Here is a 23,395-nt window from a genome sequence, read left to right as displayed (position 1 = left end):
GGAGGGGGGCGTGGCCGAAAGGGGGTGTGTCTGGAGAGAGCGTCAGGGGCGGGAGCCCGGGCCACCACCCGCCTCTCCCTCGAGTGCGCCTGCGCAGACGGGGGCGCCCTTTGGCCGTTGCCAACTCGAGCCCGGGGATTCCTGTAGATTTGAGGGTGAGACCTGCATAGAAAGGGTTTTTTGGTTTTTTTTAATTGGAATAGTTTCTACCCCGCCGTTCTCCCTCCTGGGGGACCCAAACCAGTTTACATCCTCCTCCTCTATTTTATCCTTTCGACAGCCCTGTGAGGTAGGCTGCGCCGAGAGTGTGCATAATTCTATTGAGTATTTCCTCCATACCCTGCTTTTTATCGCCAAATGGGGACCCAAAGCGGCCTCCGCCGTTCTCTCCTTTCTTTCATTTTACCCGCACAACAACCCTAGGAGGTAGGTTAGGCTGAGAGGATGTATAATTCTACTATTTATTCATTGATACCAACCCCCACCTTCCTCCAAAATGGGGACCCAAATCGGCTTTCCTCATTCTACTCCATTTCATCCTCACAACAACCCTGTGAGGTAGGTGAGCCTGAGAGTGTGTGATTGGCTCAAGTCGGGATTCCAACTCTGGTCTTCAAGATGTTAGTCTGACACGCTTAAACACTTCACCACAGGGGCCAGTTTGATGTAGTGGTTAGGAGCACGGGCTGTGAGAACTGGGTTCCATTCCCCATTCCCCCACATACAGCTGCTGGGGTGACCTTGGGTCAGTCACAAGTTCTCTCGGAGCTGTTCTCCCAAGGGCAGTCCTTGAGGGAGCTCTCTCAGCCCCATCTACCTCACAGACAGGGCGTCTGTTGTGGGGAGGGGAAGGTAAGCTGCTCTGAGTCTCCTTCGGGTAGTGAAGGGAGGGGTATAAATCCATTATCTCTTCCTCCACCATCATAGGAGGATTTCACCTGGAATCTATGGTGTACCGGAAAGCCTGCCCTCGGACGCTGCTTCTTCCAAGGGAACTATTTTCTGCAAGCTGGAGATCAGTTGTAATTCCAGGAAACAAGCAACATAAGAACATAAGAGCCGCCAATGTTGGATCAGGCCAAAGGCCCATCCAGTCCAACACTCTGTGTCACACAGCGGCCAGAAATACCAGGGGCCCTCAGGAGGTCCACCAGTGGGGCCAGGACATTAGAAGCCCTCCCACTGTTGACCCCCCGAAGCACCAAGATGACAGAGCATCACTTGCCCCAGAGTCCCTATCTATCCCTTGTGGCTAACAGCCACTGATGGACCTCTGCTCCATATGCTTATCTAATTCCCTTTTGCAGCCGTCCATGCTTGTAGCCGCCACCATCTCCTGTGGCCGTGAATTCCACGTGTTCATCACTCTTTGGGTGAAGAAGTACTTCCTCTTATCCGTTCTAACCCGACCGCTCAGCAATTGGGAGAAAGGCAGAAAAGGACCTCTCTCCCTACCTGCTCTATCCCATGCATATAATCTTAGAAACCTCAATCATGTCACCCCTCAGTCGTCGTTTCTCAAAGCTAAAGAGCCCTAAGCGCCTTAACCTTTCCTCATAGGGAAAGTGTTCCAGCAACACAGCAAGGAGGTACACCTTGTGGTGGGGAGTTCCAGAAGTTAATTATGAGTTCTGGGAAGTGCTTCCCTTTGGCCCAGAAGATGATGAAACTTTCTGAGTGATCCTGACAGGTGTGTGTGTGTGTGTGTGTGTGTGGGGAGCTTGTCTCCCTACCAGATTGACATTCAGAGCAGAGACTCAAGATGGGTAACATTCATTCATCAGTGTGTCCGCACACCAGTGTGGTGTAATGGTTAGGGTTACATTCTTATATTTGCTGCCAGAGGATGTAGTGATGGGCACAGGCATAAACGGCTTTAGAAGGAGATTAGAGAGATTCATGGACGAGAGGTCGAGCCGTGGCTACTAGCCATAGTGACTAAAAGAAACCTCCACATTCAGAGGCACTAGTCCTCGGAATCCCAGAGCCCGGAGGCAACATCTGGGGAAGGCCTCAGCCTCTGGGCCCTATCCTTGGCCCTCCAGAGGAACTGGTTGGCCACTCTGTGAGACAGGATGCTGGACTAGAGGGACCACTGGCCTGATCCAGCAGGGCTCTTCTTAGTGTTAGACTAGGATCTGGAAGACACAGGTTCCAATCAGTGTTCCCGCCAGCTCACAGTTTTTTTGCCTCCGGCTCAGAGATTTTTTTTGTCTTAGCCCAGGAAGGAGGGCTCCAGAGCAAACTAGACGTTTGGCTCCAGAGCAGTAGCCAAATCGCTGACTCACAACTTTAATGCCAGCAGCTCACGAAGTAGAATTTTTGCTCACAAGGCTCCACAGCTTAGAGGGAGCATCGGTTCCAGTCTCTGCTCTGACAAAGTAGCATGCTGGGTGGCCATTGGAGCAGGGATCCATGAGTGGCTACTAGCCACAAGATGTCGGTAACTCACCTATGGTAGTGATGCTTTATATTCTTAGTGCTTGGGGAGCCACAGTGGGAGGGCTTCTGGAGTTCTGGCTCCACTGGTGGACCTCCTGATGGCCCCTTGACACAGAGTGCTGGATTGGATGGGCCATTGGCCTGATCCAACATGGCTTCTCTTATGTTCTTATACTCTGCAGTCTTGGTGGGAGGGCTTCTGGAGTTTGGCCCTGGTGGTGGAGCTCCTGATGGCACCTGGGTTTTGGCCACTGTGTGACACAGAGTGTTGGACTGGATGGGCCATTGGACTGCCAACATGGCTTCTTTTATGTTCTTATGTCTGGGGCGGTGATGTTGTGTCTTCTTGGTGCTTGGAGGTGCAACAGTGGGAGGGCTTCTGGAGTTCTGGCCCCGCTGGTGGACCTCCTGATGGAACCTGGGTTTTGGCCACTGTGTGACAGAGTGTTGGACTGGATGGGCCATTGGACTGATCCAACATGGCTTCTTTTATGTTCTTATGTCTGGGGTGGTGATGCTCTGTCTTCTTGGTGCTTGGAGGTGCAACAGTGGGAGGGCTTCTGGAGTTCTGGCCCTGCTGGTGGACCTCCTGTTGGCCCCTGGGTTTTGGCCACTGTGTGACAGAGTGTTGGACTGGATGGGCCATTGGCCTGATCCAACATGGCCTCTCTTATGTTCCTATGGCAGGTCACATACTCTCAGCCTAACTTTCCTCACCGGATAAAACAGGGAATAACGTGAGCCACTCTGTATCCCCAATGGGAAGAAAAACAGGGTATAAACGAGGCAAATGATCAAAATCTATGCACCACCTGTTGAGTATAAATGCACTGCGCCAGCCCTTTCCTGCTCTTCTGCCAACATTCTGCCCGACTGAATTCCCACTAGCATACTGCAGGACTGCCACGACGAAGGAGGTGCACTGAAAATTGTGGCTGGGGTGACGTGTTGCACATTGGAAGGACCCGCAGCCCATGGGTCCCATGCGTTAAGTGTCGGCTTCAGGCCCCAGCCCTAGATTGGAAAGGAAAGGGTCTTGAATAGCAAAGGCTGTGGAAGAGCCTTTGGAGAGCGAGGTTAGGCTATATGGGCAGAGAACGCTGAGCCCATCGCACAGGACGTGGCCCTAAGTGAGGTGCAGTGGGAACCGAACCGACCTATGAAAAACCAGGAATGACTCCTTCAACACGGTGTGAATTCGTCAGGCTCACTCACTGCCGGCTCCTGTGCAGTGAAAGAAAAACATCCCTATTGAAAGAAAAGGACTTCCGCTCTAGCCAAAGGGGCTGACCGAGAGGCAGTGTGGGGCAGCGGACAGAGTGTTGGACTAGGAACTGGGAGACCCAGGTTCAAATTCCCCCTCTGCCATAAAAGCCTGCTGGGCGACCTTGGGCCAGTCACACCCTCTAAGCCTAGCCTACCACACAGGGGTGTTGTGAGGATGAAATGGAGAACAATGTAAGTGGCTTTGGGGTCCCATTGGGGATAAGGGCAGTGTATAAATGAAATAGATAAAAATATGTATTCATTTGGACTTACACTGAAGAATGGTTGGATTTATACCCCACCCTTCACTTGGAGTCTCAGAGCAGCTTAGAATCACCTTCCCTTCCCCTCCCCACAACAGACACCCTGTAAGGTAGGTGGGGGCTGAGAGAGCTCTGAGAGAACTGCACTTAAGAGAACAGCCCTGAGAGAACTTGTGACTGGCCCAAGGTCACCCAGCTGGCTGCATGTGGAAAAGTGGGGAATCAAACTTGGTTCTCCAGATTAGAAGAAAAAGAGATTGGATGTATACCCCGCCCTTCACTAGGGAGCCTCAGAGCGTCTTACAATCTCCTTTCTATTCCCCTCCCCACAACAGACACCCTGTGAGGTAGGTGGGGCTGAGAGAGCTCTTGACAGAAACTACTCTTTCAAGAACAGCTCTGGGAGAACTTGTGACTGGCCCAAGGTCACCCTGCTGGTGGCATGTGGAAGAGTAGGGAATCAAGGCAGAACTTTTCAGGGAACATTCCAGTAACACAATGTTGAACAATAACTCCCTATCAGTCTCTGAAACCTTCCTGCAAAGAGCAGGCAGAATTACACAACACTGATCCCCACAATTCCTCCTCATCCTGTAGTTGCATTGTAAAAACCTCACAAACATATGAGGCCACCATTTTTAATCAGTCTTGAAACAGAAAAAGCAGAGGAGCAGGAGATGGAGATTGGAGTTATATCCTGCCCTTCACTTGGGAGTCTCAGAGCAGCTTACAATCTCCTTCCCTTCTTCTCCCCACAACAGACACCCTGTGAGGTTGGCGGGGCTGAGAGAGCTCTTTCAAGAACAGCTCTGGGAGAACTTGTGACTGACCCAAGGTCACCCAGCTGGCTGCATGTGGAAGAGTAGGGAATCAAACCCGGTTCTCCAGATTAGAAGAAAAAGAGATTGGATTTATACCCTGCCCTTCAGTAGGGAGTCTCAGAGCAGCTTACAATCTCCTTCCCTTCCTCTCCCCACAACAGACACCCTGTGAGGTAGGTGGGGCTGAGAGGGCTCTTTCGAGCACTGTGACTGACCCAAGGTCACCCAGCTGGCTGCATGTGGAGAAGTGGGGAATCAAACCCGGTTCTCCTAGATTAGAGTCTGCCGCTCTTAACCATTACGGGCTTGTGAGTTCTGCAGAAGTCAACCCCTTGTGTTCACCTGTGCTGACAGAGACTGCGTGGTTCGCCCACACTCAGTTCTCCTTCTCCTTTGGGGAGTATGCAGAGATCTCCCCCCACCCCCCCGTAGCGATTTACGGACCATCTGCCAGCGCACCCCCAAGAATCACCAACGCTCCCTCCCGAGGGCTCGCTAACAGAGCCAAACTTCAGAGGCTGTTTATCAAAAGAAGACGACGTCCAAGGTTCAGTTCGGGAGAGGCGAGTAATGTGATGTTCTGGGGCATATGCAGAGTGCCTCTTTTTCACGCTCAGTAACTGCTGTAGTGGGGTCTTCAACCTGGGAGCACCATTGGCACCCATCAACACCTTTCCTGGAGTCTGCCAAGTGTTTCTGTAAGGTGGGTGGGGCTTTTGCCCAGGTAGGCTTCCTTTTGGGCACTAGAGATCTGATTTGGCTGTGCAGTGTTTTTTTTAAAAAACATTGCTTTGGCAGCCGCTGCCGAAGGAGGTGGCGGCTGGATTTATACCCCGCCCTTCACTACCCGAAGGGGTCACAGAGCAGTTTACAATCCCCTCCCCACAACAGAGGAGCTGCGGTGGCTCAAGTGGTTAAGACGCTGAACTGTAGGCTGTGGAAGGTCAGTAGTTCAGCAGTTCGAGACCCAAGTGTGCCACATGATGGAGTGAGCTCCCGTCTCTAGTTCCAGCTCCTGCCAACCTAGCAGTTCGAAAGCAAGAAATTGCAAGTAGATAAATAGGTACCACTTTGGTGGGAAGGTCACAGCGTTCTGTGCGCCTTGGTGTTCAGTCATGCCAGCCACATGACCATGGAAATGTCTTCGGACAGCGCTGGCTCTTCGGCTTTGAAACGGAGATGAGCACCGCAACCCTAGAGTCGGACTCGACTGGCTTTCGAGCAAGGGAACCTTTACCTTTACCCCACAACAGACACCCTGTGAGGTAGGGTGGGCTGAGAGAGCTCTCTCGAGGACTGCCCTTGAGCAAACAGCTCTGAGAGAACTTGTGACTGGCCCAAGGTCACACCAGCGGCTGCATGTGGAAGAGTGGGGAATCAAACCCCTTGTCCCCCAGATTAGAGTCCGCGCTCCTAACCACTACAGCAAACCGCACAAGCATCTTCACCATGTGACTGAAGGTAAGCTGTGGCAGCTCTTTTGTGGACTGCTCCGCCTCCATTGGCGGCCATTTTGCGTCAGCGCCCACCATGCTGTGTCAGAATTCCAAAGGTGCCAGAATTCCTTAAATGGTCCGGGAATCTCTGTGCAACAGGTACGACCTGCACGATGGTCCCTCTGTTTTTAGTAGATGAAGCAGCTGAGAATATGGCCTCTGCTACAAACTCACTCTGAAGCCTCGACCATGCCACTCTCAGACTGAGCCCCCCTATAGGGGGTTTGGTGCACAGAAAACAGCATGCATTACGGTTAAGAAGAGATTGGATTCAGGGCCGGCCCCAGCTTATTTTGCACCCTAGGTGAGGATCCCTTCTGGTGCCCCCCCCCCATGTGCCCACCATGGCTCGGACCCGTTAATTGGATCTGTACCCCGGACCAATGTTCCCTCTAAGCTGTGGAGTCCTGTGAGCAGAAATTCTACTTTGTGAGCTACGGGCATTAAAGTTGTGAGCAGGTAGTTTGGCTGCTGCATAAAATTAGTTTGCTCTGAAGCCATCTTTCCTGAGCTAAGACAAAAATGTGTGAGCTGGAGGCTAAAAAACTGTGAGCTAGCTCACACTAACTCAGCTTAGAGGGAACACTGCGCCGGGCCTCCCGTTCCCCTGGCACCCATGCTCTTAACACTCACTTTTGCTTTTGTAACTTTGCCTGCTTTGCACATCTGGCTTCCACCAAGGAAGACTCTGCAAAGAAAGGCACTCGCAGTCGCAAACAACCTCTGCTTCCCACTTGCCTTGACAGTTCCTTGCTGGGGTTGCCATAAGTCAGCTGCAACTTGAGTGTCCTTGTGTAATAGCCCCCCTACTTAGATTCTTCTTTGACTCAGCTGAGTGACCCTTCTGTGCCCAGAGGGCTAAGTTCTTTGGTGGAATTGGTGTTGGTATCATCAGAAAGATCATAACATGTTTAAAACTCAGTAGTGTTTGCAGCTGAACCAGGACAGCGGGGTGTGTGTGTCAGTTTGGTGCCCCTAAGGGCCGGCGCGCTCTAGGCGAGCGCCTAGTTTGCCTAGTGAGTGAGCCGGCCCTGAGATTGATACCCTGCCCTTCACTACCTGAAGGAGTCTCAGAGTGGCTTACAAACCCCTTTTCCCTTCTCCCCACAACAGACACCCCGTGAGGTAGAACAAATTTAGAGTCCAGTCAGGCACCTTTAAGACCAACAAAGGTTTATTCAAGATTTCGTGTGCACACACGCTTTTTCAAATACATTGGAAAGCTCACCCCTTGAATGAACCTTTGTTGGTCTTAAAAGGTGCCACCAGACTCTACATTTATTCTACGGCTTCAGACCAACACGGCTGATCACCGGAACCCTGTGAGGTCGGCGGGGCCGTGAGAGCTTTCGAGAACTGCTCTTTCCAGAACAGCTCTGAGAGAACTTCTGATTGACCCAAGGTCAAGCCAGCCGCTGCATGTGGAGGAGTGGGGAATCAGAATCTGTGGTCCTAACCACTACACCAAACCGACTCTCTCAAGAGTTTCGGAATAGGAGCTGGAAAGCCCGGGTTCCAAACCGCACTGAGCCCTGAAACTCACCGAGTGACTTTGGACTGGCACCCTCTCTCGCAGCCTAAACTCCGGGCTCCTCCAGATTTTTTTCCAGCCTGTGGGCACCTTTGGAACTCTGACATAGCTGACTGGGCACAGCCCCAAAATGGACGCCGTGGCTTCCCTTCAGGGACACAAGTCAGGATAGCCTCATGCTGTGCGGGCAGCTGATGCCAAAGTAACTTTAAAAGAAAATCCGCCTAGCCAATTCAATCTCCAGTGATCAAGCAGAAGGCACTGTCCGCTTCCTGAAAACCACTGGGTGGGCATGAAGAAAGGTGTCAGCAGGTACCCTGACGCCCACAGGCGCCACGTTGGGGACCTCCGGCCTAACCTATCCCAAAGGAGTGTTATATGCGAGACCGAAGGGCAGGCTCAAATTGTAGAGGCAGATCTTTTCTTGTGTGATTGGCAAGGATGGCACTGCAGGTACAACAGGTTCCAGGGCCGCCTCTTCCCGTTTTAGAAACTCAGCGACGTTAATCTTCCCAGCCGAGGCAAAACATTTCAGCGCCGCGAGCCAAGATGCTTCCCAGATTTCACTTGCCCTTTTCCACACACACTCAGAGCAGTAAATATAGGTCACGCTGTGGCCCACAGGCTGGATCGCGGCCAATCAGCGGAGACTCGACTGCCCGAACTTGCTGAGAAGCACAAATGCATCGTGTTTCTACAACTCACAGCGCGTGATTCACATGTGTGAGCCCCCGGGCAGGGCAAAAAGCTCGCTCACACTCTCCACACTTCCGTGGCTTCTGATTGAAAGGCGGCCGCCGCAGAGTCCGGTGCCAACAAGTCACCGTGCCGGCACCAAGACCTGGGGCTGAGAGAAGTTTTGCCTCGCCCGCAGCACACACGAGCCAAGTCAGTTGTGCATGATCTGTGTTGGCGTCTTCGTCGCCAGCGTTCGCTTCTGTTGCTTGTGGCTCTTGTGGGAAGGTAGGCCGACGGTGCTGAGCGCTCAGCGTCTGTTTTAAGTGGGAGAGCGGGCTCTGTCGGAAGAATCAGAGCTTGGAAAAGCCAGCCTCTGGGAAAAGGCTCTGTAGAGGAAGGGTGAAGACGACGATCGGGGGCCTGGAGACCAACCCGCACGAGGAACGTCTGAGGGACTTGGAAACGTCCAGTTTGGAGAAGAGGAGGTGTGGGGGGGACATGATCAGTGCTCCCTCTAAGCTGTGGAGTCTTGGGAGCATACATTCTACTTTGTGAGCGACTGGGATTAAAGTTGCCAGTGAGCGATTTGACTGCTGCAGAAATTAGTTTGCTCTGGAGCCCTCCTTCCTGAGCGAATACAAAAAATTTGTGAGCCAGGGACTAGAACACTGAGCTATCTCACACTAACTCAGCTTAGAGGGAACACTGCCACCGACGAATGCTCCCTCTAAGCTGTGGAGACTCAAACTTTGTTCTGCTGCTTCAGGCCAACAGGGCTGACCCGCCTGAATTTTTCTTCTAAGTTAAAGAGCCCGCCTTAGAATAAGATCAGCTAGTGCCTGGACAGAGGAAGTGTGTGCTCACCCTTTTCTTTGGGGATCCCTTGATCAATCTGTTGCTGAGCTGAGTATGTGCGTGGGTGTTTTTCTTCTTAATAAATGCTTTATAATTACTGATGTCGGCAGTTGTTCTCTGCACCATATAAACTTCCAGCATTTGAGCATGCGATTTAAAACGGGTGCCAGGGGATGGGGGGGGGGGGCAAGTCTGTCAGCAAACTGCCAATTCAAGTGCCGTAATCAGTGTCCCCCCCCCCAACAGCCAAAATACCAGGTAGCAGGAAACACCTGCATGAGGCCATAATGCGACAACACAGGAAAAGACAAAGAAGAGGAGATTGGTTTTATACCCCGCCCTTTGCTACCCGAAGGAGTCTCAGAGCGGTTTACGAACTCCTTCCCCTCCCCACGACAGACACCCTGTGAGGTAGGTGGGGCTGAGAGAGCTCTTCCAAGGACTGCTCCTGAGAGAACAGCTCTGAGAGAACTTGTGACTGACTCAAGGTCACACCAGCAGCTGCCATGTGGAGGGGTAGGGAGTCAAACCCGGTTCTCCCAGATTAGAGTCTGCGCTCTTAACCACTACATCAAACTGGCTCTCAAAGGACGCTGGTCTGTGCGGCTGTTCTGCCAGAGGCTGGTCCCTCTAGAGGACCTGTGTGGAACATGAAGGCCTCTATTTAAAACTCTGGGGTGCCTTAAGGGTGGTGTGAGACCTATCCAAGGTCTCAGAGGCCAGCAGCACTCTCCAATGAAAACACCGGCCCTTCTGCCTTAATAGGGCGTCTTCTACGCCTCTCTTCTTCGACCCGTGCTCTTCTCGCTAGACACTAAATAACCCAGAGGCTGAACTCTTCTGTGGCCTGCTTATAGAAAAGAGTTCACAGCCGTTCAGAGCAGGCAGTTTGACGCCCTTCACCGGGCAGGGCAGCGGACCATCTGATCGATATGGCGGGCTTCACATCTGCTGATTAATAGATGAAGGCCTTTTTCCAAGGGGAGGGGGGGATGCTTGTACGAGCTCAGCACTTTTCCCCCCTTGCTTCCTGTGCTGTGCTTTTACGGAGGAAGTTATTGATTTCGAAACAAGGACAGCGTTCCAGACGACGATACACGAATAATACAGATTATGACACATATCCCAGAAATGCACTGCGTCAAGATTTGATTTAGCATCCTGATCGGACTCTCATTTGCTGGAGGACCATTTTGAGGTCAGCAAGGGGTGAGGGGTCAGGGTCTTCCCCCACCCCTGCCAGCAAGGACGTGTGTGTCTGATTGCAGCTTGATCTCTATTAGTACAGTTTCGGGGAAAGAGTGCGGCATTATGGCTGTGAAAATGATGGTACTTGGGAGGGGAATGCTTGGTGTTGTGGTTAAGAGTGCGGACTCTAATATGGGAGAACCGGGTTTGATTCCTCACTCCTCCACATGCAGCTGCTGGTGTGACCTTGGGTCAGACCCAAGTTCTTTCAGAGCTGTTCTCTCAAGGGCAGTTCTCGAGAGAGCTCTCTCAGCCCCACCTACCTCACAGGATATCTGTTGTGGGGAGGGAAAGCGAAAGGAGACTGTAAACCACTCTGAGGGAAGGGCAGGTGTCATGATCTGGGCTGTGCCACCAGAGGCCTACTAGGCCCAGGGAGCCTAGCTAGCAGTAAGGGAGGCTGGGCCTACAAACCCCAGAAAGCCTTTGGAAGTTTTGGTGCCGATTTTGGCCAATAGGGAAGAAGAGGGCTGGGGAATAAAAGAACTGGTGCAAGAGGAAAAGGCTGTTCTTCTTCCCAGGGAGCAGGGCCAGAAGAGAGGCTGCTGTGGGGAAGAAACTCTCATCCTGAGGGAAGGGTGAGTAGTCTAAGGCCACTTGAGATAGTGAGCTAGGGACAGTATATATTTAGACGCGTTAGGGCATTTGATTTCTTTTCTTTTCACCCACTTACTGTTATTATTCCTGCACCTTGTTTGTTTGACCTCCTGTAAAAATAAACCTTTTTCTTGTTGTACTCTGCCTGGTCCTCACGCCTATTATTCAGCCAAAAGGGAGGTCTGAAGGTCTTGGGAGGGTCCTCTGGGCCTTCTCAAGGAATCCTAAATTCAGAGTGGTGGCAGCGTCAGGTGACACCCCACCTGAGCCATGACAGCAGGGTATAAATCCAATCTCCTCTTCTTCTCGTTTTTACTTCTTGTTCCCTTTAGTGGGGGGAGGGGGAAATGAAGCTTTTATAAATGCCAGGATGTCTCAGTATATGAATAATAATGTTGCCGCGGGAAGCAAGAAGGTATTTCCCACCCTGTCCACAGACAGCCCAAGGACATGTATACCGATGAGGGTTTAAACAAGTTTTATTTTACTGTTTTAAGGGGAGAGGGGAAGAAAAAGTATTAAATGGTATAAAATAAGAAACGCGCCCTCTTTCCGACCTGCCAAAGCAAACCGGTTTGGCATAACTCGCAATACGAGAACACAGTTGACTCTGTGCTCAAGTGGGGCTTGCGTCAAAGGCCTGCGTTTCCAGATCTGAGTTTTTTGTAACGCGGCAACACGCTCCCTCCTGGCAGGCGCACCGCCAAGCAGCTTACTGGTGTGAACGCAGACACTTGAGAGGGAAAAAAAAAGACACAATCAAGGGAATAAGTTTGTTTCTCGTGTCACCCGTCAAGCCCCCAGCGTCCCCATGCAGATCGTCCTTCCATCAGCCGCCCGGTGACGTTTACACCGGCTTGTAGTCCAGCTTCGACTCCAGCTTCTTGGAATCCGCCACTTTCCGCACTGCCTTCATGAAGTCCTCCTGGACCACAAAGTCGTGGTCTGCTCGGATAGCAAACATCCCTGCAAGGACAGAGAAGGGGCCGTCTGGGGTTTTGCCTTCAGTTCTAACAAGCTTTGCAGCACTGTCGCAGTCCTGGACCTCAGAAGGGCAAGGCTTCTTTTAACTGCATAATGGCCACTGGAATTTCATGGCCATGCCTGGCTCCTTCCGTAGCCAGCTGCTGAAACGCCTGGCTGCTTCCCGAAAGGGCTACCCTGGGTGGGGTGGTGGGTGCAGGCACGGTTTTCCCCAACTGCCTGGTGATGTACTCACAGGCCATGTTTCCGTACTGGCACCCAGGAGATCCACAGGGCTGAATCCTGCAGACCCATTCTGCTAGTGAAAGGGGGCGCGACGAAGCAAGCCGGTGGGGTGCCTCTGAGCACATCCTTAGGATGGATTCCCGCCTACCCAGCCCAGCGGAAGGAGGGAGGGCGGTCAGGGAGAGAAAAAGGCGGCAGCTGGGGTCAGGATGATGCAGGGCTTTTGGTGGGGGCGGGAGGGCCGGGCGCAGTTCGTCACCCAGAAAATTGGCCCACCCTAGGCGAATGTCTAGTTTGCCTAGTGAGTGGGCTGGGCCTGTACAGGGGTCCCTAATACAGTGCCCGTGGGCACCACGGCACCTACCGACCCCTTTCTTGGCACCCACAAAGCATTTTTGAAACTTGGGTGGGGGCTCTTACCCAGCAGGGCTTCTGATTGGCTACGCAAATCAGAACAGCATTGTTTTAGAGGCAGCTGCCACCACAGTGCTTGTTTTACTCTCTCGCACTGCTCTTTCCCAGAGTGTTTTTTAATTACCCCTCTTCTCCCTGACACTTGGGGTCCCTCTGGCTGTGGCCCTGCTTGGCTGTGGCCCATCGCCCTGTGAACACGTGGATTCCAAAGACGCCCACAGGTTCAAACAGGAGGGGGACGCCTGCTCTGTTACAAGATCCCCCCCCCAAAGGGAAACCGGATCTACATGACCCAAACCCACTAATTGCTAAGTTGCTGTCTAAAGAGCACTTATCATACAGGAACGGGGTGCCTGGGGTGGAGAGAGTTGACAAAGAGACATTTCTCTCCCTCTCCCGAAAAACTGGGACTCGAGGGCATCCAAGGAAGCTGATGAGCAGTAGGTCCAGGGCGGACAAAAGGAAATACTACATTACACAGAGAGTGATTAAAATGTAGTATTCGATGCCAGAAAGGGTGTGGTGATGGCCACAGGAATAAACAGCTTTAAAATGGGATCAGATAGATTCATGGAGAATAAGTCTATATAAAAAAAAAAATTACGGAAAACAGGAGAGCATCGCAGTCACATCCTGCTCCTTACCTGCTTCAGTACAGACATTTCTCAGATCGGCGCCGTTAAAACCATCAGACAGCTTCACAATTGCTTCGTAATCTGTTGACAAAAGGAAGGACCGCCGGTTAATCAGAGCGGCACGCTTCAAACGGCAAGCGGCGCCTGTGGCAAAAACTGTAACGCGGGGCTTGGACCCCCGGATCTGCGAGATGGTCTCTCCCCCCTGTGCTCCGCCACGACGGCTTCACTCATCCAAGCAGGGTCCTTCTGAAGGCGCCACTGTGCGAATGGGCAAAATCAACAAGTGCCCGTACGCGTGGCCTTCTCCGTTGTGGCCCCCACCTTGTGGAATGGCCTCCCCGAGGAGATCAGGAGGGCTCCCCCTGTTCCTGGCTTTCTGCAGACTATGCAAAACCGAATTATTCGAGAGGGCTTTTCTACACAGGCATCAGGGCAGCACTGTCCAAAAGGCTTCACAAAGCACCATGGACAAATGATTAGGAACTGTGGTCTATACCACTCTGCATAGCTTGCTATGGGTTGGCTCCCATTGTGTCATTGCATCATTTAATGCAGGGGTGTCGAACTCCTTTCTTACGCCGGCCGGATCTGACATAAATGAGACCTTGTTGGGCCAGGCCATGTGTGTCATAAAATGTAATGCTAGGCAGGGGTCATTTCCTGCAGGAGCGCACAGGAGCGGAGCTCCGGCAGTAAAGAGCCCAGGGGGCGGGTACATGCAACAAGCCCCACCCCCTGCTCCCAGCAGCCCTCAGTCAGAGCAAGAAGCAGCCAGGTAAGTTACAGAGCCTCCCCCCAGCCCTCCGGTCCAAAACAGTCCAGTGGCACCTTTAAGACCAAGTTTTATTCAGGTACAAGCTCTCCCTCCTCTGCGAGGACAGATCTGCACATTCTCCCCCCCCCCAATAGTTAGCAATCCACAACAGTCCAGTGAAGCCTGAGCGGTGGGTGTAGCCTTCTGACACACGTCCGGTGATGTCAGGGGGTGTGGCATATGCAAATGAGTTATGCTAATGAGCACCTGCACCTCTTTTTCTACAAAATGACCCCTGACAGGTAGATTTTTTTTACTTAAAATAAAAAAACATGCTTAAAACATTAGTTCTGTAAGCTGCAAACCTACTTTTGATTTACTGACGTTCCCCACAGAAATCTCATGCTCAGAGTTCTGAGTCTAGGGCCCAGGTTAAAACATGAAGTGGCTGAGCGATTGAGAGAGTCTGGCGAAGCAAGCTATGATGCAGCAGCAGAACTGGAAGCAGAAGATGGCCAGTTCCACTGCGGGCCTGATGGAAGCCCGCCGGGGGCCTGATCCGGCCCCCCGGGCTGCATGTTTGACACCCCTGATTTAATGTCTCATGTTAACTCTTGTATGCTTTGCTTTGGTTCTTATTTATTTTTGAAATTTATAGTCTGCCCTCCCTGCGGATCACAGCAAGTTCGGCCCATTTGGCAACACAAACATAATAATCAATCAAAACAGCATTTAAAAACAATCTGCACTGATACTGGTGCCGCTGGACTCTGAGTCTGCTCAACCCGGGCTGCATAGAGGTGGCAACTTCAGCAGGGGAGGACGAACTTGTTTTTCCTGGACGCCCACTGCCTCGGCCAAAGGCCTGGCGGAACAGCTCCATTTTGCAGGCCCTGCGGAACGGCAAAAGATACCGCAGGGCCGTGATCCCACGCCGGGAGCACGTTCCGCCAGAGCAGAAAAAGCCCCAGCCCTGGTCGGGGCTAAACGGGTGGCCCACAGGCCACGGACAAGCAGCAGATCTTGCTCTATGACCCATATCCTATGTCACTGGTTACTGACTGTCTCAGCTTGTCAACTGTCTTGACTCTTGCTGTGTAAACCACCTTAAGATGCAGGGAGAAAATAAATAACTATGGGATGCTAAACAAATGTGTTTCGAGCATGCAGAGTGACTCGTAGCCAGCTCCCAAATGAGGTCCAAGGTAGTGTTCCTTGGCCACGCAGGGTCTGATCAGACAAGCGGGGAATGGAGCTTGCCAGCTTTTTTATATGAATTACTGTCTCCTGCCAACAACCCAAGCCATCGGGGGATAAAGGGCAAGGCCTGAACCCGGGAGATGTGGGTTCAAACCTTGGCTGAGCCCAGGAAGCAACTCTGGGTCGCTTGGGACCTATGCTCACTCCAAGCTGTGGAGTCCTGTGAGTGAAAACTCCGCTGTGTGAACTCATGGCACCAAGGTTGTGAGCGAGCAGATTTGGCCACTGCATAAATTAGTTTGCTCTGGAGCCATCCTTCCTGAGTGAAGACAAAAATCTGTGAGCCGGAGCAGGGGTCATTTCCTGCAGGAGCACACAGGAGCGGAGCTCCAGCAGTAAGAAGCCCAGGGGGCGGGCACATGCAACAAGCCCCGCTCCCTGCTCCCAGCAGCCCTCAGTCAGGCCACGAGGAGCAAGCAGCCAGGTAAGTTGCACAGCCTCCCCCTCCCCCAGCCCGCCTTCAGGTACAAGCTCTCCCTCCTGTGAGGGCAGATCTGCACGTTTTTTCCCCCCCCCCCCGCCACAGCTAGCAATCCAAAACAGTCCAGTGGCACCTTTAAGACCAAGTTTTATTCCGGTACAAGCTCTCCCTCCTCTGTGAGGACAGATCTGCACATTCCCCCCCCCCAATAGCTAGCAATCCAAAACAGTCTAGTGGAGCCTGAGTGGTGGGTGTTGCCTTCTGACACACTTCCGGTGATGTCAGAGGGTGTGGCATATGCAAACGAGTTATGCTAATATATGTAAGCCACCCTGAGCCCGCGTGCGGGGAGGGCAGGGTATAAATGAAATAAATAAATAAATGAGCTCCTGCACCTCTTTTTCTACGAAATGACCCCTGAGCCGGAGGCTTAAAAAACTGTGATCTGGCTCACGCTAGCTCAGCTTAGAGGGGACACTGCCCTGGACGATTCACGCACACTCAGCCGAACCGATCTGGTCGGGCTCTCGAGAGGACAGACAGGGATAACGTGGGCGCCTTGCCTCACTCGTTAATGGCATCTGTATACTGCCCGCCTTCCCACCTCAAAGTGCCTTCCAAACATTAGATCAATACAAAAGGCTTTTAAATCCGTTCTGAATCTAAAGGAGATCCACAGAGCAAGCAGAGAGCTCACTGAGCTCGTAAATATGTCAAAAGGCTCTCCCGGAGCAAAACCCCTTCGCAGACTCCCCTAAAGGACAGCAGAGACGGCCGCACCTCAAGGGGGAGGGGCCAGGGGATCCGTTCCACCCCCAGCATCTCCAGTGAAAACCATCAGGTCACAGAGAATCATAGAGCTGGAAGGGACCTCCAGGGACCTCTAGTCCAACCCCCTGCATAAGGCAGGAAATTCACAAATCCCCCCCCCCCACCTGCAGTGACCTCCGCTCCACGCCCAGAAGATGAGAAAAAACCTCCAGGATCCTCGGCCAAACTGGCCTGGAGAAAGACTGCTTCCTGACCCCAAAGTGGCGATCGGCATTTCCCTGGGTGTGTAAGAAAGGGCCAGGAGAATTAAGCACTGATGCAACCCTTCCTGCCCTCCCTTCTCGTGATCCTAAACAACCTATATATGCTAGTGGTCTTCAGCCTTTCCAGCCCAGAAACCCACTGTGCATGGGACCTATTGTGCGTTAGGAAGTCATGTGACAGGACAAAGGTGAACTCAGGGTCACGACCCCGCTCTCACTGACCGGAAGTTCTTCCTAAGGTTTAGCCAAAAACTCTTCTGATTTAATGTCAACCCCTTGGTTCTGGTCCGACCTTCCGGGGCAACAGAAAACGACGCCTCACCATCCTCTAGATGAGACAGCCTTTCAAGTAACGTGAAAGACCTTCACCCGAGACCCTGGACAGCAGCTGCTAGCCTGAGTGGATAATACTGACTTGGATGGATCAAGGGCATTAGGCAGCTTCATGTGTTCTTCGAGCATTATCTGGGGAGGGGCTGTGGCTCAGTGGAAGAGCCTCTGCTTGGCATGCAGGAGGTCCCAGGTTCAATCCCCGGCATCTCCAGTAGGAAGGACTAGACAGCAGGTGGGACCCTGGAGGGCTGTAAAGAAGGGCTGTGGCTCAGTGGAAGAGCCTCTGCTCGGCATGCAGAAGGCCCCAGGTTCAATCCCCAGCATCTCCAGCTAAAAGGACCAGGCAGGAGGTGATGGGAAAGACCTCTGCCTGAGACCCTGGAGAGCTGTAAAGAGGGGCTGTGGCTCAGTAGCAGAGCCTCTGCTTGGCGCACAGAAGGTCCCAGGTTCAATCCCTGGCATCTCCAGCTAAAAGGACCAGGCAGGAGGTGATGGGAAAGACCTCTGCCTGAGACCCTGGAGAGCTATAAAGAGGGGCTGTGGCTCAGTGGCAGAGCCTCTGCTTGGCGCACAGAAGGTCCCAGGTTCAATCCCTGGCATCTCCAGTTAAAAACGACCCGGCAGGAGGTGATGGGAAAGGCCTTTCTCTGTCTGAGACCCGGGAGAGCGGCTGCCAGTCTTAGACAAGACTGACTTTGATGGACCGAGGGTCTGATTCAGTAGAAGGCAGCTTCATGCGTGTGTGAGAGGCAGCCTTGCAGGCCCTTGGGGGGAAAGCCCATGAAAAAATGCCATCATGAAATGCACTTTTTTAAATCGACGGATGCAATTGTCAAAGAATAAAATGTGGTATATTGAACTGAGGCTCAGCGAAAGCTAGGAACAGAATTATACCCAAAAGAAGCTTGTGTAAAACCGATAGGAGTCCCCCTACTCTCCTCTGGAGACAGCGATCTACTAAGGCACATTACTTGGGCAGCAAACGCCAACCTCCCTCTGCTCAGACGGTGTTTGCAAAGTCCCCGGGGCGCACTTACCTATTTCGCCATGTTTCGTTATAGGCCCAGCGTGAATCTTCAGTATGTCTAATCTGGCCTGCTCGTTTGGCAAGTCAATATCTAAAAGGAGAGGGAGGGAAAAGCTTTGTTAATGTGAGACAGGGGAAAGGGAAAGAAAGCTACAGCACGGAATCTAGAAACTCTACTCACGAATTTTCCTGTCCAGTCTTCCAGGACGCAACAACGCCGGATCCAGAGTATCGGGCCTGTTGGTAGCCATTATCATCTTAACTCTGTGCAGAGTGTCAAATCCGTCCATCTGATTCAACAACTGAAAGAGGGTGCAAAGAACCCAAATCTTAAAAGGCTTTAAACCAATTCCGACTTTTGTCCGTTTCAGAGTGCCCATCAACCAACCGGTGGGGAATTACAGCTAATACCATCCTATAATCGTCCCAAACCCATAGAACCTGGACACGGATAAATGAAGACAGATCTCTTGACAGCCGCATCTTTACTTTGAAACAGCAGCTATGGAGGTTCTAGCTGTCACCAGTGTTCCCTCTAAGCTGAGTTAGTGTGAGCTAGCTCACAGGTTTTTAGCCTCCAGCTCACACATTTCTGTCTTAGCTCAGGAAGGAGGGCTCCAGAGCAAACTAATTCATGCAGTAGCCCAATCACTTGCTCACAACTTTAATGCCAGCAGCTCACAAAGTAGAATTTTTGCTCACAAGCCTCCACAGCTTAGAGGAAACTTTGGCTGTCACACCCATGAAGTTACACGGAGAACAAGAAAAAACTGTGAAAAAGGAAGAGTGTAATTACAATCATCTTAGCCTATTGCAGGTTCTACTATACAGTACAGCTGTTACGAACATTGAAAATCTTCCTTGATAATTGTGAGACGTCACCAGTGGATATGAATCACTGAGAGACATTTTTTGTCCTACATCTTTGTTCAGAAGAAGATCTTCCTTCGAAACGGCAAGACATTCCGGAGATCACCGTCAATATATTTTTCTATGATTATGTATGTTATTTTTGTTCACTTTTCTTGTTGTTCAGTCGCACAGTCCAGTCCGACTCTCCGCGACCCCATGGACCAGTCCCCGCCAGGCCTTCCGGTCTTCCGCCGTCCTCTGAAGTTGGCTCAATTTCATGTTCGTTGCATCGATGACACTGTCTAACCATCTCATCCTTTGCCGTCCCCGTCTTCTTTGACCTTCAATCTTTCCCAGCATCAGGGTCTTCTCCAGGGAGTGCTCCCTTCTCATTGGGTGGCCAAAGTATTTCAGCTTCAGTTTCATTATATGGCCTTCCAGGGAACAGTCAGGGTTGATTTCTTTTAGGATTGACTGATTTGTTCTTCTTGCAGTCCAAGGGACTCTCAAGAGTCTCCTCCAGCACCATAGTTCAAAAGAATCTATTCTTCGGCGCTCGGCCTTCCTTATAGTCCAACTCTCGCAGCCATACATGACTACTGGGAATACCATTGCTTTTCTTTTCTATGATTTCTATGATTTTCACTTTTCTATGATTCTTTAAAGACATATGTTAAGCGTCACTTTTTCCACAGTTTTTCTTGTTCTCCGTATTATCTCATTACTGTGCCAATCCATTGTTACTACACTCATGAAGTTGCCATACAGAAGTAGGTTCCCATCTCCTGTTTTCCTCTACCCTAAGGAGTCTCAAAGTGCCTTACGACCCCTTTTCCCTTTCTCTCCCCACAACAGGCACCTTGTGATGTAGGTGAGGATGAGAGAGCTCTGAAAGAACAGTTCCTGGCCCAAGGTCACCCAGCAGGCTTCATGTGAAGGGGTGGGGAATCAAGCTCGGTTTAGTGGAGTGGCTAAGTGCACAGACTCTGATCTGGGAGAACCGGGTTTGATTCCCCACTCCTCCACATGCAGCTGCTGGTCTGACCTTGGGTCAGTCACAACTTCCTTCAGAGCTGTTCTCCCGAGGGCAGTTCTCAGGAGAGCTCTGTCAGCCCCACCTACCTCACAGGGTGTCTGTTGTGGGAAGAGAAAGGGATTCTAAGCCGTTCTGAGACTCCTTTGGGTAGTGAAGAGTGGGGTATAAATCCAATCTCTTCTCCAGATTAGAGTCCACTGCTCTTAACCACTGTGCCATGCTGGCTCTCAATGGTATAATGACCCATTGGCCCATCAAGGTCAGTCTTGTCTACTCAGACTGGCAGCTGCTCTCTCCAGGGTCTCAGGCAGAGAGGCCTTTCCCATCACCTCCTGCCAAGTCCTTTTTAACTGGAGATGCCAGGGATTGAACCTGGGACCTTCTGTGCGCGAAGCAGAGGCTCTTCTGAGCTGCAGCCCCTCTTTACACCTCTCCAGGGTCTCAGGCTGAGGTCTTTCCCATCACTTACTGCCTGGTCCTTTCAACTGGAGATGCCGGGGATCAAACCTGGGACCTTCTGCATGCCAAGCAGAGGCTCTTCCACTGAGCCACAGCCCCTCTTTACAGCTCTCCAGGGTCTCAGGCTGAGATCTTTCCCATTACTTACTGCCTGGTCCTTTCAACTGGAGATGCCGGGGATTGAACCTGGGACCTTCTGCATGCCAAGCAGAGGCTCTTCCACTGAGCCACAGCCCCTCTTTACACCTCTCCAGGATCTCAGGCTGAGGTCTTTCCCATCACTTACTACCTGGTTCTTTCAACTATAGATGCCGGGGATTGAACCTGGGACCTTCTGCATGCCAAGCAGAGGCTCTGCCACTGAGCCACAGCCCCTCTTTACAGCTCTCCAGGATCTCAGGCTGAGGTCTTTCCCATCACTTACTACCTGATGCTTTAACCGGAGATGCCAGGGATTGAAGCTGGGACCTTCTGCATGCCAAGCAGAGGCTCCGCCACTAAGCCACAGCCCCTCCCTAGCTGTAGAGACAGGGGCTGGTTCTTATTATCAAAGCAGGCACGTAACAATTGCTCCACCTGCAGAGCCTCTTATCAATGACAAACCTCCACCTTCCAGGTGGCACAGTGACAAGATCCACGTGGCAGCCGCGGGTCCTTTAGACATTCATCAACCCCTGCACAACTGCGCGATTGCTCATGGGCAAACCAGAGACGCCAGCGATCGTAGGCAAGGAGTTCAGAACCTTGCAGAATTTATTCCCTTTATTTAAAATTCTGCCTTCTCTTGCTGTGACTCGAGGCAGATCACAGGATGTAGAGCAGGGCAATCAGACATCGTGAAACAACCAATGAACAATGCAACAGGGCTAGGGTTATAGAACAGAGGGGAGGGGCCGTGGCTCAGTTGCAGAGCATCTGCTTGGCATGCAGAAGACCCCAGGTTCAATCCCCGGCATCTCCAGTTGAAAGGACCAGGCAGGAGGTGATGGGAAAGACCTCAGTCTGAGACCCTGGAGAGCTGTAAAGAGGGTCTGTGGCTCAGTGGTAGAGCCTCTGCTTGGCATGCAGGAGGTCCCAGGTTCAATACCCGACATCTCCAGTTAAAAAGGACCAGGCAGGAGGTGATGTAGAAGACCTCCACCTGAGACCCTGGAGAGCTGTAAAGAGGGGCCGTGGCTCAGTGGTAGAGCATCTGCTTAGCATGCAGAAGGCCCAGGTTCAATCCCCAGCATCTCCAGTTGAAAGGACCAGGGAGGAGGGGATGGGAAAGACCTCCGCCCGAGACCCTGGAGAGCTGTAAAGAGGGGCCGTGGCTCAGAGGTAGAGCATCTGCTTAGCATGCAGAAGGCCCAGGTTCAATCCCCGGCATCTCCAGTTGAAAGGACCAGGGAGGAGGGGATGGGAAAGACCTCCGCCCGAGACCCTGGAGATCTGTAAAGAGGGGCCGTGGCTCAGTGGTAGAGCATCTGCTTAGCATGCAGAAGGCCCAGGTTCAATCCCCGGCATCTCCAGTTGAAAGGACCAGGCAGGAGGTGATGGGAAAGACCTCCGCCTGAGACCCTGGAGAGCTGTAAAGAGGGGCCGTGGCTCAGTGGCAGAGCATCTGCTTGGCATGCAGAAGGCCCCAGGTTCAATCCCCAGCATCTTTAGTTGAAAGGACCAGGCAGGAGGTGATGTGGAAGACCTCTGCCTGAGACCCTGGAGAGCAGCTGCCAGTCTGAGTAGACAGTACTGACGGATAGATGCATGGTCTGATTCAGTATAAGGCAATGTCATATGTACAAAGGCATAAATGTATGGTATGCAGAAGGTGCCAGATTCCATCCCCGGCATCTCCAGTTTAAAAGGACCAGGTAATAGGTGACGTGAAAGACCTCAGCCTGAGACCCCGGGGAGCAGCTGCCAGTCTCAGTAGACTGCCTTTGATGGGTGCACGGTCTGATTCAGTGTAAGGCAATGTCATGTGTACAAAGACATAAATGTGTGGCATGCAGGCACCGGAGTGTTCATGAGCGTTCGTGTGTTCAACATGAGCAAACAATGAAGGCTATTTCTAGTTATTTGCTTCCTTTAGAGTTAGGATATTTACTTTCTAAGCACCCAAAACTCTTATCTCTGCTGTCAAACCAGCATAGCTGACCACTTGCCACACATATGCCGTCCATCTTTGATGTCTGGAAGGCAGAACAAGATGCAGAGACATCCTGGTTTTTGCTGCTTACTGAGGAGAGCTGCGGTGGCTCAAGTGGTTAAGATGCTGAACTGCAGGCTGCGGAAGGTCAGTAGTTCAGTAGTTCGAGACCCGAGTTGCCGCATGACGGAGTTGCCGCATGACGGAGTGAGCTCCCGTCTCTAGTTTCAGCTCCTGCCAACCTAGCAGTTCGAAAGCAAGAAATTGCCCAGGTAGATAAATAGGTACCACTTCGGTGGGAAGGGAACAGCGTTCCGTGCGCCTTGGTGTTTAGGCATGCTGGCCACATGACCACGGAAACGTCTTCGGACAGCGCTGGCTCTTCGGCTTTGAAACGGAGATGAGCACCGCAACCCTAGAGTCGGATTCGACTGGCTATCGAGCAAGGGAACCTTTATCTTTACCTTTAAGGAGAGGAAAATTAGAGGCCAACCCCCAGCCAGGGAAACGCTACCTCCATTAGAGTTCTCTGGATTTCTCTGTCAGCTGAAGTTCCCTCGGAAAAACGACGGCCACCTAAGAGAAAAATCAGAAAGCCATCGGTGGGGTGGACAGAAAGTTGACAAAGAG

At 51.9% G+C, this 23,395-nt stretch overlaps 2 protein-coding genes and 1 non-coding gene across 3 annotated transcripts in view; 1 reads left to right on the top strand and 2 right to left on the bottom strand.

The window, feature by feature from the left end:
* STYX (serine/threonine/tyrosine interacting protein) overlaps positions 1 to 6,324 on the bottom strand; it is a 46,742-nt gene extending 40,418 nt beyond the window's left edge. The window contains exon 1 of the mRNA XM_015421331.1: positions 6,229 to 6,324. Within this exon, the coding sequence (XP_015276817.1) occupies positions 6,229 to 6,324 (96 nt within the window). The remainder of the gene's footprint in view (positions 1 to 6,228) is intronic.
* A 5,334-nt stretch (positions 6,325 to 11,658) lies between these two features.
* The window catches only part of PSMC6 (proteasome 26S subunit, ATPase 6), a 39,282-nt gene continuing 27,545 nt past the window's right edge, over positions 11,659 to 23,395 (bottom strand). The window contains exons 10-14 of the mRNA XM_015421410.1: positions 23,280 to 23,341; positions 18,469 to 18,589; positions 18,298 to 18,378; positions 13,465 to 13,536; positions 11,659 to 12,163 (exon numbers count right to left, since the gene is read on the bottom strand). Of these exons, the coding sequence (XP_015276896.1) occupies positions 12,045 to 12,163; positions 13,465 to 13,536; positions 18,298 to 18,378; positions 18,469 to 18,589; positions 23,280 to 23,341 (455 nt within the window). The 3' untranslated portion in view covers positions 11,659 to 12,044. The remainder of the gene's footprint in view (positions 12,164 to 13,464; positions 13,537 to 18,297; positions 18,379 to 18,468; positions 18,590 to 23,279; positions 23,342 to 23,395) is intronic.
* On the top strand, positions 22,075 to 22,145 carry TRNAA-AGC. Its single transcript has one exon. It is a non-coding gene; the product is annotated as a tRNA-Ala (tRNA).

The sequence above is a fragment of the Gekko japonicus genome, unplaced genomic scaffold (assembly GCF_001447785.1).
Source record: "Gekko japonicus isolate JY-2015 unplaced genomic scaffold, Gekko_japonicus_V1.1 scaffold666, whole genome shotgun sequence".
Classification (NCBI taxonomy): Eukaryota; Metazoa; Chordata; class Lepidosauria; order Squamata; family Gekkonidae; genus Gekko; species Gekko japonicus.
The sequence above is the reverse complement of the archived record's forward strand: the minus strand, read 5'-3'. Positions and strand labels throughout refer to the sequence as shown.